Source organism: Marmota flaviventris, chromosome 14, assembly GCF_047511675.1.
Source record: "Marmota flaviventris isolate mMarFla1 chromosome 14, mMarFla1.hap1, whole genome shotgun sequence".
Classification (NCBI taxonomy): Eukaryota; Metazoa; Chordata; class Mammalia; order Rodentia; family Sciuridae; genus Marmota; species Marmota flaviventris.
Window position 1 is genome coordinate 12,505,212 of NC_092511.1, and position 17,535 is coordinate 12,522,746.

A 17,535-nucleotide genomic window follows, 5' to 3' on the forward strand; every position below is an offset into this window, starting at 1 on the left:
ATTTCTCTAAATTGTATTTGTTGATCAATTGTATTTCTTCTGTGAAGTGTTTGTTCAGTTCCTTAGCCCATTTATTGATTGAGTTGTTTATTTTTTTGGTGTTAAGTTTTTTGAGTTCTTTATATATCCTAGAGATTAATGCTTTATTGGAAATGCATGTGGTAAAGATTTTCTCCCAGTCTGTGGGCTTTCTTCTCACATTATTGATTGTTTCCTTTGCTGAGAAGAAGTTTTTTAATTTGAATCCATCCCATTTACTGATCCTTGGCTTTACTTCTTGCACTTTAGGAGTCTTGATAAGAAAGTCATATCCTAGACCAACATGGTGAAGATTTGAGCCTACTTTTTTCTATTAGGTGCAGGGTCTCTGTTCTAGTGCCCAAGTCTTTGATCTGCTTTGCGTTTTGTGCAGGGTGTCTCCCTTATTTTACATCAAGGCAAATGAAGTCCTCAGATAGAAGATGGCTTGACCTTAGCCACACCCAGACACCCTGTCTCTTAGTCCAGCATCTTTTTCTTCACAAGTTGTTTCTGTTATCCATCCTGGTCCGATAAGCATTTATAAACCACCTACAGTATACAGCTTACGCATGCACAGAGACCTGGTCTAGGACATAAATGAAAATTGCTTACCCAAGAGGCAAAAGCTCCTTTTCTAGAAATTTAGTCTAAGACAACTTTTCTTCTTAAATGATAGATGCAACTGTGCAAGCTGTGAACTAACAGTACTTGCCTTGTGATAAAGACCATGGTGCAGTGGAAAACACATCCTGTTACCCAGCGGTGCAGTGGAGGGGCAGCTCTAAGAAGCCTGGGTGGCCCATGGGGCTGGGGTAGGATCTGTTCTTGACATCCTCCCAGGGAGCCCACAAGGGGAAGCAGCTCCCATCTGGGCTGCATCCACTCTGATGCTTTGCATTGCTGGAGGGCAGGGACCAGGCCCAGTTTCTATGCTTACGGCTTCTCCTCACCCTCCTCCCGCCCACATGGAGCTCAGCATACAGCCTGGCACCACTGGGGCTTTTGCGAGGATCTGTTGAATGAACACTTTGGCAGGAAACTGTTTTTGGACTCACCATTTCTAATTAAGGGGAAACTGTCTCTCTCCTCTTCCCATGCACGTGACCGAGTGCATGTGCTGCTCTGGGATGATTCACCCCTCGTGAATCATCAGCTCAAGTAGTAACGAGAATAGTCTGAAGGCCAAATGGCGAGCCTTCTTTAGCACAGCTGGCGTAAGGAAGCTTCACCACTCATTTCAACCCTGTGGCTGGCCATTTGCCACTGGCTCCAGGGGCCTGAAAAACACCTGCTGCTGAGTCACTTGTTCATCCGACAGGCATTTACTGAGTACCTACTGTGTGCCTAGACCTGTACCAGAACCGGGGATTACTATGGTGACAAAGGCAAACCATTCCCTGGCTTCCAGCCAAATGGGAGAAAAGCATGAGCCAGCACCTGTGAGCAACTGTGATAAGTGTCACCAAGAGGGGACCCAGTAACGAGCATGCAATAAGTGGGGCTGACCTAGGCTCAGAGACGGCTTTCCTGAAAAAAGGAAGACTGAAGTGAGGTCTGAAGAAGGAATGGGGTTAACTGAGCCCAGGGCAGAAAAGGAGAATTTCACCAAATCCTAATCTCTCAGCATGGAAAATACTCAACTCAAAGTGGATCAAGGACCTAGGATTAGACCAGAGACCCTGCGCCTATTAGAGGAAAAAATAGGCCCAGATCTTCATTACGTCGAATTAGGCCCCGACTTTCTCAACAAGACTCCTAAGACACAAGAAATAAAATCAAGAATTAATAAGTGGGATGGATTCAAACTAGAAAGTTCCTTCTCAACAAAAGAAACAATCAATGAGGTGAAGAGAGAGCCTACCTTTTGGGAGCAAATTTTTGCCACACACACGTCAGAGAGAGCACTAATCTCCAAGTATATAAAGAACTCAAAAAACTTAACACCAAAAAAACAAACAACCCAATCAATAAATGCACTAAGGAGCTGAACAGACAATTCTCAGAAGATATACATTTGATCAACAAATATATGAAAAAATGTTCAACATCTCTAGTCATAGAAATGAAAATCAAAACTACTCAAAGATTTCATTTCACTCCAGTCAGAATGGCAGCTATTAAGAATACAAGCAACAATAAGTGTTGGTGAGGATGTGGGGGAAGATATACACTCATACATTGCTGGTGGGACTGCAAATTGGTGCAACTAATCTGGAAAGCAGTATGGAGATTCCTTAGAAAACTTGGAATAAAACCACCATTTGACCCAGCTATCCCACTCCTCCGTCTATACCCAAAGGACTTAAAATCAGAAAACTTTGGTAACACAGCCACATATGTTTATAGCAGCTCAATTCATAATAGCCAACCTGTGGATCCAACCTAGATGCCCATCAATAGATGAACGGATAAAGAAACTGTAATATATATACACAATGGAATATTACACAGCATTAAAAGAGAATAAAATTATGGCATTTTCAGGTAAATGGATGGAGTTGGAGAATATCATGCTAAGCAAAGTAAGCCAATCCCAAAAAACCAAAGGCTGAATATTTTCTCTGAAAAGTGGATGCTGATCCATAATGGGTGGGGTAGGGGAAATGGAGGAACTGTGATTGGGCAAAGGGGAGGAGGGGAGGGGAGGGGGCACAGGGTTAGGAAAGGTCATTACCCTAGGTACATGTAGGACTACACATATGGTGTGATGCTACATTGTATACAACCAAAGAAATAAAAAGTTGTGCTACAATTGAGTACAATGAATCAAAATGCATGTTGCTGTCATACATACCTAATTTCAATAAAAAAATAATATTTTCTTAAAGGAGCGTTTCAGACACCTGCAGAAGCATGACAAAGCCCCCATGGCATACCTGCGGCCAGAGAGCAGAGTCTGGGGCCCATAGTGAAAAAATCCCAGGAGACAGCTGCAGAGTGGACCAGCAGCTGGACCCAGAGATGGAGGCAAGACCAGAGGGTCTTGGCATCTGGGAGTAACCTTGTTCCCTCTAGAGTTGTGTGGAGGATGGATGGGAGGGCCAGAGAGCAGAGCTAGGAGATGAGACGTGTGTATATGTTAGTGGGGCCAGGAAAGCTGCCAAGGCAACAGGGCCTGTCCTGGGCTAGACCCCATGGGCACGAAGAGTTGGAGGCCACAGCCAAACACCAAGTTAACCCTAAAGGATACCATGCCACCATGCCACCAGCAGCCCAGCTCCTGAGCACTGAGACCCATCACCAACCACATGCTTCCCAGGGTGCAGGAAGGCTGTTCAAGAGACTGGACCCCCACGCTGAGAGCCTCAGCCCTCGGGGTGAGGAGCTGCAAGTCATTTGCAGGAGGTGGGCAAGCCACACAGGCTGAAAGCAAAGAGCAGATGGATTGTGTGAGCCACAGACCCCTACAGGACCCCTCAGAGTTGCGGTGTGGCCAAGGGAGGTCAGGACCCCAGAGTCCAGGGCCCTATCTTCAGGTAGGTGCAGAAGGAGGAGGAGACTTCAGTTGTGGGCAGTGAGGCTGGAAGAGCCAGGGCTTTGACAAACCAATGCTGGGCTTGGTCCCACCCAAGCCCCTTCGTGGAAGGATGGAAAGATACTTAGGGTAATGGTCCTCCTCCAAGTCCTGACCTTCTGAAGAGTCAGCTGAGTCAGCCTGTGAAAAGGACCTGCCCGGGGCCTGCCTCAGTCACTCAGGGGATGATCACTCCTGTGTCAGGGGCAGGACCTGAGGGGGAGTCCAAGCCCAGGCCATCTGGGGGAGCTGGAAGCCCTGTTGACCCCAGCAGGTGAAGGAAGTGACCTCAGAGCTGGAGCAACCATACCCAGGGGTGCGGTACAGAAGACCCCAGCTTGGGGACCTGGCTGTGTGGGTTCACAGGCATCAAGACGTTAGAGAAGAGAGTTCAGAACTGACTGGTAGCAGAGTTCTAACAGCAGCTGGGTCCTAGGAGGGATTGAGACATGCTTCTCCATGACTGGTGGCGGAGCAGCCCAGGATCCTCCAATGTTTGGTCTCATCGTGAGCTTTACTTCTGGCCAACTGATGGGCAGAATCCATTCCTCTGAAGGCTGAGGGCTTCCCAGCCTCTGCCAGGAGGGGCCGAGGGCAGAGCCCTGGAGAAAGACTGTCCTCTACAGTCGCCTTGCTGCTCCTGGCCCAGCACATCGGCCATCACAGGGGGCAGGGACAGGTCCGGCTCAAGGCTTGGCTTGCACAGACAGCCCCCTCCCCAGGTCAGGCTGGGGAGCTGCTGGGAGAGCCGCGTTCCCCATCAGGCTGAGGCAGAAGGGCACCCGTGATCATGGGAGAGGGGGTGGTTCTCAGAGGAAACGAATCGAGTCCAACTACCAGAGATGTGTAGTGTGAGAAGGTACAGAGGAGGACTGGGGCGGGCTGCAGAGGAAGGTGCTCCGTGTTTTGAATCCACTTCTTGTTCAGCCATCACACAGCCTTTCTGTGGCCACTGTGGTCTGTAGAGCTAAGGACAGGACTCACATTCGCCATAGCCATGTCTTGTACTGCTGGACAGAAAGGGACACAGGGATGGCCCACTTCTATAGGCTTTTGCAGTGAAGCTGGTTAATCATGCAAAGAAGCCTGTTGTCTGCCGAGGGCTTCTCTCCTGCCCACTGGTCCATTGGTCCTTCAGGGGAGGGGTGTGGAACAGGGAAGATCTATGTGGTCCTGAAAATTCCTGACCCTTAAATTCTAAGCTATGATGAAAAGCCATGAACTGTCAGCCACCTGCTTGTAGGGGAGGGGAGGGTGACATACTAAGTTTTTTTTTTTTTTTAAGTGTCAACCTCATTGTATCATCTCAGATACTTTTGTTTGTGAGTCTATATGCTTACAATGTTTCATACGGGGATTTTATACTGATTTATGTGGTGGTTTAATTAATATGTATTTCCCCCACTATCCATCCTTAATGCTCTATCTTCTTTATATTTTTATTTTTATCTGCTAATGTAGCTATTGACACATAGTAGCTGCTCAATAAATATTTGCTGAGTTAAAGACTAAATGAGTCATTCAAATTATCCCTTGGTAGCATTTTAGTAAATTCCCTGCACTACAGGATGCTGCCAGCAGGTGAAGATAAATACAGCAGAGAATTTCAAGCTTTAGAGGCAATAGAAAGCCAAGAGTTATATAATGCTTTTTAAAATGTGGATTTAGGTTTGTTTCCTTAGCTACTTGATCAAGACAAATCTCAAGGTGTAGCAGAGGTGGTCAGACAAATCTGTATTCAAATCCTGTCTCTGCCACAGACACCTGGAACCTTCATCTTTCAAAGGCTGTTTCTTATCTACCAAATGGAATTTGCAACGTCAGGTTTTGTTATAAGAACTAAAAAAGATAAAGAGCCCTTATAAATTCTGCATAAATAAATAGATGCAGTTTTTCAACCTCAACATGCTTATCTATTATTATTCATTAGTTTGTACTTATTGCTGCCACCCAAAATTACTTCCATATCAACATTGAAATACAGGAGTTGAAGTAAAATACATAGGATTTACAAAACAAAACAAATTTTGTTTTGTTTTAGAAACAACTTTTGTTTTTAGAAAAACTCAAAGCATTCAGAACATTATAGGATGAGTTTTCCAAAGAAATGACCCCTCTAGGTATTTGAGGGCCCCTGAGCACACTCTGTTCTGCCCAAGGAAACATGTGGCTGCTGAAGTCAGTAAATAGACCTTCTGCAAGCCACATGTAACTTTTATAGCTCAAAATTTGTGATCGATTTTTCTCTGAAGGATTTCCAGGTTTAAATTAATTTTTAATATACTGACCTAAGGTACCCAGCTATTTTTAGATAAAGCTGTCAAAGATCCCTTAACTTAAAAGTATGCTATGAGAAGAAAGTGGAAGCCTCCCATGCCAGGAACCGACAGTAATGAAGAAAAATGCCCACTGCTCCCACGTCCCTGCACATCGGTCAGGGAAACTGCATGCGGGGGACTCAGAATCTGCCTACGGCTCTCCCCACTCTGCTCCCCGAGGGCAGATCTCAGGAACCAGCTGTACCCCGGCCCCTGACCATAAGGCAGATGAACACATTAGCAAACCGCACCCACCCAGAAAGGGAGGAAGGCCGCTCACGCACAAGGTGTGTGAAGAGCAAACTTGCTTAATTTGAATTTTTCAAGTTCAAAACTGTTCAGTTTCAAACTCAGCATTCGCCAGCCTGTCCTCAGGTCCATACCCTAAGGCCCACTGGGAAATGCATGGGAATTGTGCTGAGCTGGTCAAAGAGGAAGGAAAACTTTTCCCACTGGGGGCCCCCTCCTTGAACCCCTGCTCATTTTCTGAGCTTTAGGAATGCTTTGCCCACTCCCGTATTCCAGCTCTTTAGCAGATAACATGACCATTTTAAGTTGAGTCCCCCATTAACTGTGTGGTCCCAGAGCAAGGGACTTTGAGGTATTGGTCTCTGCATCCCCAGCTCCTGTGACAAGGGCCTGAGGTGGAAAAGGTCTCAGTGAATTTTGATGAATAATGACCAATGAAGGATAGCAGGAATGGAAGGAAGATACGCAGACAATGAGGAAACAGAGGACAAGACTGTCTTTCGCAGTCACAGAAAGATACGTGTGATGAAAAGAGAAGTGGTCCTTGTTTTAGTTAGCTTTTTTAAATAACTGTGACAAAGAGACTTAACTGGAACAACTTTTAGGGGGAAAAGTTTCCTTGAAGGCTCACAGTTTTGGAGGTCTCAGTCCACAGATGGCTGACCCCATTCCTCACTGTCCGAGGCAAGGAAATAAGAACATCATGGTGGAAGGATGTGGTGCAGTGTGGTGGAGGGAAGCCGCCCAAGACATCACACCAGGAAGCAGAGAGAGCTCTCTGCTCAACAAGGACAAAATATATACCCCAAAGGCACATCCTCCTCCCCTCCTCCCCTCCTCCCCTCCTCTCCACCTGCCTACAGTTATCACTCAGTTAATCCTTACCAGGGGATTAATTCACGGATTGGGTTAAAGCTCTCATAACCCAATTTCACCTCCTAACCTTCTTGCACTGTCTCACACATTAGCTTTTGGGGAACACTTATCTAAACCATAATAGTCCTCAAATTTTTATTTTCTGAGATAATACAATGATTGCTATCACCGTAAGCCATTAAAGGTTGGGGTAATGCTCTGTACTGTAATAGGAACTGAAACAGGTGGCTCTAAAGTGCTGCCCAAACACAACTCTACAAGCCTCTCTGGCCCCTGGAATACTTATCTCCTCTCAGGACCTCGTGTGCTGAATCCTTATGTGGAAAGGCATATTGATTTCTGGGATATTGTCCCCCTTCCAATGTGCTTTGGGGTGTAGGAGGAGGGTAAAGGTACACTGAGCACAATGCAGAGATGTTCACGGAGAAATATGTACCCATGCCCCCAAAGGATGACAGCCATAGGGACACAGAGACAGCTGGCCAGCAGGTCCCCTTAGCCAGTAGCATGACTTAGAAAGAAATAAGAACACCAGCGAGCCACCTCAGTATTGCTGTAGCCCCTGTAGTTGCTGGTTTTATTCGCCCAGAAGCAGAACCACGTACCTGGCCTCTCCACTTTGAATAGCACATGGTTTGCTTTTGTTTTTGGCTTTGAGGTACATCCTCCCGTTGGAGGTCAGAACCCCCTGCTGTGTGTGATGGCCTAGGTTCCTGTCCAAAGAGACCCAGGCCAGCCCAGACTGACTCTCTGAGGTCTTATCTCCTCTGGGTCTCTGCCTCCTTTTTCTCTGCCTGTCCATTTTCTGTCGCCCACGCACCCTCCATGACTGCTGGCTCTGTGAAGAAACCTCTTTATGTCTCTCGAAAATAAGCCCAGTCATGTTCTATTTTTAATGGGTTTTAAATGTCTGTTCTGCAAAAGAAAATTCCCTGTAAAAAGAAGTCAGAAACCAGAACTCACTGAGGGAGGAAGCAAGTTCGGGTTGGGCTCTGGAGCTGATGGGGGAGAAACCATGTCCAGCAACCTCCCTCCAGCCCCATGGGGAGAAGTTTAGGCACCACCCTGCCAGGCTGCTACCTGCCTCAGTTGCCCCAGGAGGAGAGTGACCAGAGGGACCACATAGAAGGAGCACTAGCACCTTGTGCTTGTTGACCGATTCCCGGCACCATCAACCCCCAAATCACATGTCACCAGCCTCACCTGAAGGAAAGGGTTGGAACCTGTGCTTGAGGACGTGAGGAGAGAAGGCCTCCCTTCTGCCTCCCACCCTCCCAGAAGCACCGGAATGGGAGCAGGCCCTGCCCCGGGCATCCGCTGGCCCTTGGCTCTCTCTGGGCCAAGACCAAAGACCTTCACTTCCCTCCCCTGCTGACCTCTGACCTGTGTGTTCTGCTTTGCAGTTCTTCCCTTATGGAGATGCCTCCAAGTTCGCGCAGCATGCCTTCCGAACCTTTGACAAGAACGGGGATGGCACCATCGACTTCCGGGAGTTCATCTGCGCCCTGTCCATCACCTCCAGGGGCAGCTTCGAGCAGAAGCTCAACTGGGCCTTCAACATGTACGACCTGGACGGCGACGGCAAGATCACCCGGGTGGAAATGCTGGAGATAATCGAGGTGGGCTTCAGATGGGACTGTGCCCAGGGCAGCTGGCACCCGAGCAAGGTCCCCCAAACAGCTTCCTAGGGCCTGTGGTTAGGTGGCTTCTCTTCTTCCCTGCCTGGAGCCATGCTGGTCACACACCAGGCCTTCACTTCCCCTGCTTCTCTTCCCCACTGCAGCTCAGAGCCTGGAGAAGTCCCAGAACCAGTATTGGGCCCTTCCTGTTGGCCTTTTAACCACCCAGTCACAGACGACAAGGTCTTCCACAAACACAAAAGTCTGCTGCACACAAAAGATGTTATTAGGCACTTTCCCGGGCCCTTGGTGGTCCTGCTTTGTTGGACATGGTCCCCTTTTCCTTACACCACCTTCCTGGGGTGGGCATCAGAGGCAGCCAGGGGCTCCAGAGTACCTCTCTCCAGATTCCCACCATTCCACAACGTCCAGGGTCCTTGTTAGTCGTATTTGCAATTACCCAGCATTCCTCTGCCTCCGCTCTGGCCTGGACGCTCCCTGCCCTCCCTGCATGCTGCTCTTCTCCTCTAACCTCCATCTCACTTGGGCCTTCTCCTTTCCTCCCTCCACCAGCATGCCCCACTGCCCCCTCCCTCACTGCGCTCATCTCTGCCCACACCTCCTCTCCCATCAAGGCCTTCCTCTAGCACTGCCATCCCAATGTGCCCACCCCCACCTAGCCCAATCTGACCCTCACCAAGAAGGCGTTCTGTCACAGCATTAGTCACCTACCCCCATGACCTCGCGTAAGAGAATGTCGTAGAACACACACCCCGAGGAGAAGGACTTGGTCAGCTCACAGCTGTACTTTCCTGGGACCTCACCCCATGCCTGCAGCAGCTGATGTAGGCCAGTGGCTTTTCCTGACTGTCTCAGTGTGCTGGCCCAGCCCTGCCTGGCCACTACAACTTGGGGAAAGAAATGCACTACTTGCTGTAGGCAAGAGTCCATCCTGGAGCTGGCGTGAAGGGCACCCAACCCCAAGGGCAGAAATTCAAGAGGCGTGGGTCCCCAGATGAGAACTGGTAATGATGTTAAGACAAGCAGCGCAAAACCAAGTATCCCAAACCCTCAGTGTCCACACTGTACTCTTACACCACTCCCTGCTCCAGGTCAAGACCTTTCTTTCCCCAGCCTGCCCCACCCGGAAAGGGCCCTTTCACTCACACCTTCTCTTAGGGGGCTGAACTCTCTTATCCTCCCCTGTAGCTGCTTCCCTTCTATCCTCAGGGCTCCCTCCCCTTCCAACATGCACAGCAAACTAGTATCTTAGCTTTCTATTGTCTCTACTTCATTCAATTAAGATCCTCCCAAACCGGTTCTGAAAATACAGCTAAGAATTCTGAACAGGTGACTTCATTTTTTCACCTTTCTCTCTCTCTCTCTCTCTCTCTCTCTCTCTCTCTCTCTCTTGGTACTGGGGATTGAGGTGGGGGCACTCAACCACTGAGCCACATCCCCAGCCTATTTTGTATTTTATTTAGAGACAGGGTCTCACTAATTTCTTAGCACTTTGGTTTTTTTTACTATTATTATTAGTTGTTCAAAACATTACAAAGCTCTTGATATATCATATTTCAGACATTTGATTCAAGCAGATCATGAACTCCCGTCTTCACCCCGTATACATTTTGCAGAATCACATCGGTTACACATCCACTTTTTTACATTATGCCATACTAGTGTCTGTTGCATTCTGCTGCCCTTCCTATCCTCTACTATCCCCCCTCCCCTCCCCTTCTCCCCCTCCCCTCCCCTTCTCCCCCTCCCCTCCCCTCCCCTCCCATCTTCTCTCTCTCAGCACTTTGGTTTTGCTGAGGCAGGCTTTGAACTTGCCATCCTCCTGCCTCAGCCTCCCAAGCCACTGGGATTGCAGGTGTGCACCACCACACCCCCTCCACCTTTCTCGTTCTTTAATCTTTGGTTGCTCTTCCATATTCCTCCTAGCTCTCATCAAGGTCACTATGACCTTCCTATACAATAGGCTTTTCTAAGTTACTTCCTCTTTTACTTGTCCACCCATCCAATTGATGACCAATCCCATCCTCCCCCAAACTCTTCTTGAACCCTTGTCAGCACCCATCAGCCAAAGAACACACCTGCAGAGACAGTGACAAATTGAGTTTATTACCCCTTGCCCTGAGGCAATCGTGGGGAATTCAGTAAGAGTGTAGGTACGTACAGGATATGGACTTTTGTAAGGTGATCTGGAGATGGAGGACTCAGGGAAGTAGAGGTTCACTCTAGGTTGGGTACTTCCTGAGAGTGGGGATGCTTCCAGGATCAGGTACCTCAGCAAATTCCACATCAGAAAGGAAGACTACCCAAGACTCAATCTATAATTGGTGGAGAAGCTGCAGTCACTTATATTAGCAGGGATTGAAATGCATGCTATTTCGTGTTTTGTCTGTGTTCAGACATAATTACAGAGTGATTCCCTTTTTATCTTGCTCCATGAAGGTCACAGGTGTCCTGTGAAATTGGTCATGTTTTCCAGGCTTGGCAGTGAAGACCAGGCTAGCTCACAGATGCAGGGGCCCTGGGGACAGTACCAGGCCAGCTCCTAGATGTCCAATTTACAATTTACAATTTGGAAACTTGGCCATTGGTAAAATAGATAAGAATAGTTAAAGTGGAGTTGGGGGGTAAATCCCAATTGGAGCAGCCCAGGAGAGTGGAGGAAATGCTGACAGTAAGCATAGAAAACTTCCTAAAGCTTTGCCTGAGGAGGAGAAAGATGGACCTTACTACTGAATGTCCCAACAAGCTCTCTCTGCTCTGGATGAATAGATAAGAAAACATGGAGCTGGGGATATATTTCAGTTGGTAGAATATTTGCCTTGCATGCACAAGACCCTGGGTTCAGTCCCCAGCACCACACACACACACACACACACACGCATGTGCACACACACACACACACAAAAAGGTGTTACAGAGTGTTACTCAGCCATAAGAAATAATGAAATTATGGATGGAACTGGAGACTATTGTGTAAGCGAAATAAGCCAGACTCAGAGAGCCAATGTTTTTTTCTGATTTGTGGAAGATAGGCCAAAACTGGGTGGTGGGGGAGGGGAAAATTGGGGGGATTCCATCAAAACAGAAGAAAGATCAGTGGACTAGATGGAGGGGACTGAGGGGGAGGGAGAAGGGGCAGGATGGGGGAAGACAGCAGAATGTATGTACATGTATGAATATACCACAGTGAATTTAACCATTGTGTACATTCACAAGACACTAACTGTATATATAAAAAACTCCGACTGGTCAGAGTTAGAACATTCCACAGTCTTGTGTAAGTGCAAAGTTGTTCTCCATTTCTCTGTGGAGTTTCAACCTCTATGTACAGCATGGTTTGTAGACACAGATTAAGAGTCCCCTCTGCAGATTCCTGGAGTGCTCTCTCTGCGTAGCTATCTCTCTCTGGTCTTCTGCCCCAGAAATTCTGGTTAACTCTGCCTTCCCCACTCAGCTTCTGCCTCCTCAATTCAGTGAGAGGTATGAGGTAAGACCACCATACTGTGCTGCCTGGGCCTCCTTCCTGCTCTGTGGTCCAGAAAGAACCCTGGGTGGGAAGCTGAGCCTCAGGGCTCCTCTCCTTCATTACCCTCTTCTCAGGAATAGCGTCCTGTGCTGCCAGTTGAAAACAACGGCTTCTTTTATTTTTGTCCCGTTTTCTAGTGCTCAGTAGAAGGCAAGTCAGTAGGGATAGCGCATCGTGCTTGGTCACAGCTGACAGAGGAGTTCAGGCTTCTGCAACACGACACCACAGACTGGGTGGCTAGTAAACTGCAGGAATATATTCCTCATCCACTGGAGGCTGGGTGTCTGTGATCATGTCACTGGTGGATGGTGACGGCCTGCCTCCTGGGCCATAGAGGCACTTGGCTGTGTCCTCAAAAGACCCAGGGGGTAGGGGCTGTCTGGTGCCTCCTTCCTAAAGGCACTGATCCCATTCATGAAGGCACTGCCCTCATGACCCAGTCACTTCTCAAAGACCCCACCTCAAAACCATCAAACTGGGGTGAGGATTTCAGCACAGGAACTTGGGACATAGAGATTCAGATCACAGAAGGGAGCTTTAGGAGTCAGATCCTGGGGCTGCCTTGGTGTTTGTATGAAAAACAAACAGTCTGTAGGAATGACTGAGCCCGTAAACACCTGCCTGCTTCCTTCCTCTGGGTAAATACCCAGAAAATGGTAGTGACTCCTGCAGACTATCTTTAGGCTTCTGTTTTATTTTCCTTCTAGATTTTCCTCAAAAATCTCAGCTCTCAGCCGTTTCCACCTAGCCGGCCATGCCCCAGCTCCCACCCCTTCCCCCCTCTCATCACCACCATTCTGCCAGGTTTGGGCCCTATCACCTGAGCCATTGCATATCTTCCTGTCTCCAGGTCCCCTCTGCTGAGCCACCTTGACCAATGCACTTACAATAATAGCGTTTGCATTATAGCATTTCTGTCCTTCAATAGCTTCTCATGCATTGGACCAAAAACCTTTCCAGAGCAGGACTACGTGTCCCCAGGCACAGCTCTGCAGCTCTGCAGCTATCTCAATGAGATCCCTTGGTTGGCATTCCTCCTAGCGCCAACTGGTCTGACCACCTCTGTCTCCTCACCCATGATACATGCCTGGGTACTTGGGCTCAGAACACTCCTTTTTCCTGGAATGTCCTTCATGGCCCTGTGCCTACCCAAATCCCCTCATCCATCCAGGTCTAGGTTCTCTGGCCTTGTTCAAGATGCTTTCTTGGCCTACTTCACCCCAGAATTCTTACCGCCTGTTGGCTCCTGTGGCTTGTTGTTGACCATTCTCTAAGGGCCAGTTTCTCTGCGAGGTGGAAGAGAGAGGGATATGAAGAGACACAGCCTGCTTTCTGAGAGCCTACTGACCCAAGAGCCAGAGAAGAGCAGGGGCCCTGAGAACAGTGAGGATGTGCTGGTATTGGAGGAGGGACCATTGGGAAGAAAGAAGAGGGAAGGACAGACAGTGCAACCTTGCTGAGGGACAGCATGTCTGACCTGAAGTGCTGGAACCAGAGCTAAATAAGGGGTCTACACAGTCTGGTGAATGAAAAAATAACTGAGACTTCATTATTTCTTCTCAGGAAGCAGAGTGGTAACATATCCTGTTTGAAAAAAGATCATACTAAACATTTGGATGCACGCAGGGTACCCCATGAAGTGTATACCTGAGGGAGGGTACGAGAGTCACTGATGGCATCTGACATTTGGTTTTGAGTCTGGGGTGCCCCTCCCCTGCCTGGGTCTCTGCATGGGGAAGGTCCTTTTTGGGTCAGCATATTCAGTCCACTGCAGGGCTGCACCTTGGCTGTGGTCAATGAGACCATATTTCAGAGTTGCCAGCTGAGGCCCAGGGAGCTGTGTCTTGTTGCCCTGGCCTGATCAGTAGTGCCCCTGTCTTGGCCACTCTCTGCATACCTCTGCCTCATGAAAGGACTCTTGCTCTCACCTTTCAACAGACAGAGTGAGGAGAGCAGCTTACATACAGATAACCTGGTTCTCTCTTTAAAATCACAGTGTAAAGCAGTCTCTGCCTGGCCTTTGGTCCCCATTCAGGTGACTAAACTAATCTGGCTCCTGTCTACCAAGAGTCCACAAAAATGAAGCTTCAACAGTCTGCCTCTTTTAAAGACAAATTCCTTAGATTTTTTTCCTCCATAGATCGACACAATCCAGTTACATAAATACACAAACACAAAACAGCTAATCTCAATGGATATTTAACTTGTTAATAAGGCATTTGCTAGTAGTTTACTCTCCCTAGTTAGCATTTTTAAAAACAGGTTTATTGAGTTTGTAGTTTATACAACATAAAATCACCCATTTTAAGTATGCAATTTAACAGTATTTTAGTTAACTTATAGAGGTATGCAACATCAACATAATCCCATTTTGAACCAACTCTATTCCCCCCAGTAAGAGCTCTCCTCCCTGGAGGCCTGTTCTGAAGCTCAGTTAATCACCGTTCTACTTTGTCTCTGTGGATATGGTTTTCTGGACATTTCACAGAGATGGGATCATACAGCGTGTAGCCTGTGTCTGGCAGTGGTGCAGCGGCTTCTCTTTCTTCTTGCTGTGTACTCGTGTTATAGCATTTGTCAGTATTTCATTCCTTTTCATTGCCAAAATAGTAGTCCATTGCATTAGGCATATCATATGGTTTATCCATTTATCAGATGATGCGCATTTGTGTTTCCACTTTGAGGCTATTATTAATAATATCGCTTTGAACATTCTCATGCAGGTATTTGTATAGATGGGCATTCATCTTCTTAAAGCACTTCTCTAAGAAAGAGAACCACTTCTACTTAGGAAACACTCAATGAAAATTATGGACAATTGATTGACCTGGAGAACTGGAATCTTCTCCCTCTGTTCAATATACACACTCCCTGCTCTACAGATCTGCCTAAACTAACTTCTTTCAGAGCTCAATTTTAATGGTACACCTGGCTCTGTTGTCATAACACATAGTAAGTTCCGTACTGACTGGGCCCACATTTTATTTGTTCTTAAATCACCAAGGCTCGTGTTTGGTGACTATCATCTGTACTTCAGACTCAGAATATTTAAAATCCAACACAGCATTTTCTTTCCTGAATCTGTTCCTAATTCATGATTCTTGATCTCACCACCCAGCCACCGTTTCTATCCATTTTCTCTAGTCAGAAACCCAGGAACCATCCAGAATTCTATAGGTATTTGGCCACCAGACTCACATTTATTTGTTTATATCACTCTCTCATTGAAAACCATCTAAGAAATAAACTTAAATTCCTTTCCATACCTAGAACTTTGTGATCTGCTTCTTGCTTCCCTCTCTCCAGCTTCCTTTCTCACCAACACTGCCTTTGCCCTTCCTCCTACTGCTTCCTATCTTCACATGCCAACCTCCTACAACTTAAATGGATTTTTTTCATTTAATCACTATTTATTGAAGACCTACTGTGTGCCAGGCAGTGAGTCAAGTCCTGAAGTTACCGAAGGGAACAAAACACATAATCCCCCAGCTTCACAGAATGAACACTCTGGTGGGGAAGACAAAGCAGTTACTATTCTAATAAAGTGAGAGATGTTATTATGTTGGGGAAAGTGATATATATGGGTTGCCATGGGAACTTGACACACAGGAAATGAACCTTCTCTGGGGAAGGAGAAGCTAAGCCTTGAAGGATGGGTAGGATCCAGTCAGGTGAAGGGGAGGCAGGAAGAGCTGTCTGCTCTCCTGGGTTTTCTGGTAATATCGTCTACAATGTTCTTTTCCCAAGGCTATCTACAAAATGGTGGGCACTGTGATCATGATGAAAATGAATGAGGATGGCCTTACGCCCGAGCAGCGAGTAGACAAGATTTTCAGCAAGATGGATAAGAACAAGGATGACCAAATTACATTGGATGAATTCAAAGAAGCTGCAAAGAGCGACCCTTCCATTGTATTACTTCTCCAGTGCGACATTCAGAAATGAGCTGATGTCAATGCTATGGACTGCACAAAAGTCTCAATGTTCCATTCAGTCTGCAGCTATTCACACACACACACACACACACACACACACACACACACACACACACAAATATTGCTTGGACTACCTATCAAGGGACTTGCTTCTTGTGTTTGAAACACTTGTGTGCATGAGAATGTCATTTGCTAATGAATTTTAAAAGCATATATTATAAAACAAGACAAACAACCTGCCACAATGTGATATGTGTAATATCATTTCATTAAAAAAAAAATCCTCCTCCAAAGGCTGGGCAGAAATGTGCTGCAAAGAGCTATATGATTTCTTGTACCTGTTTTGCTAATGCTCGTGTCCCCTTGATTACATAATGTTAGTAGCACTGAGACCCCCATGGTAATGTAACTTAACTACGAACTGTGTCACCATTCTCTTGTAAAATAGTACTGGACAGACACACAGACGGGCCCTTGGCTCCTGCGTCTGGTCCATACATAAGCGCTTGTATTATCGGTGAATATAAATGTACTACATTTGCATGCCTTTTGGGTTTGCCTTAATTCTTACCTCATTTGCATCCTATCAATCTGGAAAGAGCTGTTTTGGATGAATGCAATATAAAACTTTAAAATCCTGCTAAATGACTCACTAAGTATATCTATCTATATATACATATAAAACAAAGATATTATTTATTGAAAGTAAAAAAGAAAAGATGGAAATGTATTGATTTTTGCTTGTTTTCAAAGGCATTCAAAAAGGTGGTAATAGATGTCCCAAATAAATTTATAACATTTGATTTCCCCCAATTATTGCTTTGTAATTTTAAATTTGAAACTGATGTTCATTATTGTAATTGTTAGCTAACAACTTATAAATCCACCCTTAAACCTGCACCTTTGGAATTTAAAGAATTAATGCCAACAAAAGGGAAAAACCAACCTGCCAACTTTTCATCCAGGCTCCTCATTAAGGGACAATTAATGTGGCATGTAATGTTTAAAGAAAACAGAAGACTTGTTCATTCTGAAAAATTGCTCATTATATGACAATAAACTTTATCTCAGTGTGACTTTTGTACTAACAACTTACTATGTTCTATACGACCAGGTGGAGGGCCCATCTGGTGGGCTGAGACATGTCCTCCCAGATAAGCCACTAGGAAAGACTTCTTCTTTCCAAATCAAAAGTACACTAGTTTTTAACTTATTTATTTTTTAAACTCGTTGTTGTATTTTTTTTATTAGTTGGTCATGACAATACAAGGATCTTGACATATCATACATTTGAATCAAATGGGGTATAATTTCTCATTTTTCCAAGTGTACAGGTTGCAGAATCACATTGGTTCTACGGCCACGTATATACATACAGCAATACTAGTGTCTATTTTATTCTGCTGCACTTCCTATCCCCCCTTCCACTAGTTTTTATTTTTAATCATGGAACAAA

At 46.3% G+C, this 17,535-nt stretch overlaps 1 protein-coding gene across 2 annotated transcripts in view; it reads left to right on the forward strand.

The window, feature by feature from the left end:
* The window catches only part of Vsnl1 (visinin like 1), a 60,234-nt gene extending 44,145 nt beyond the window's left edge, over window positions 1–16,089 (forward strand). The window contains exons 2-3 of one of the 2 annotated variants that reach the window (XM_071601220.1): window positions 8,382–8,597; window positions 15,892–16,089. In XM_071601220.1, coding sequence (XP_071457321.1) covers window positions 8,382–8,597; window positions 15,892–16,089 — 414 coding nt within the window. The remainder of the gene's footprint in view (window positions 1–8,381; window positions 8,598–15,891) is intronic. The other variant, XM_071601221.1, reaches the window with a different exon arrangement.
* Window positions 16,090–17,535: the final 1,446 nt, after the last annotated feature.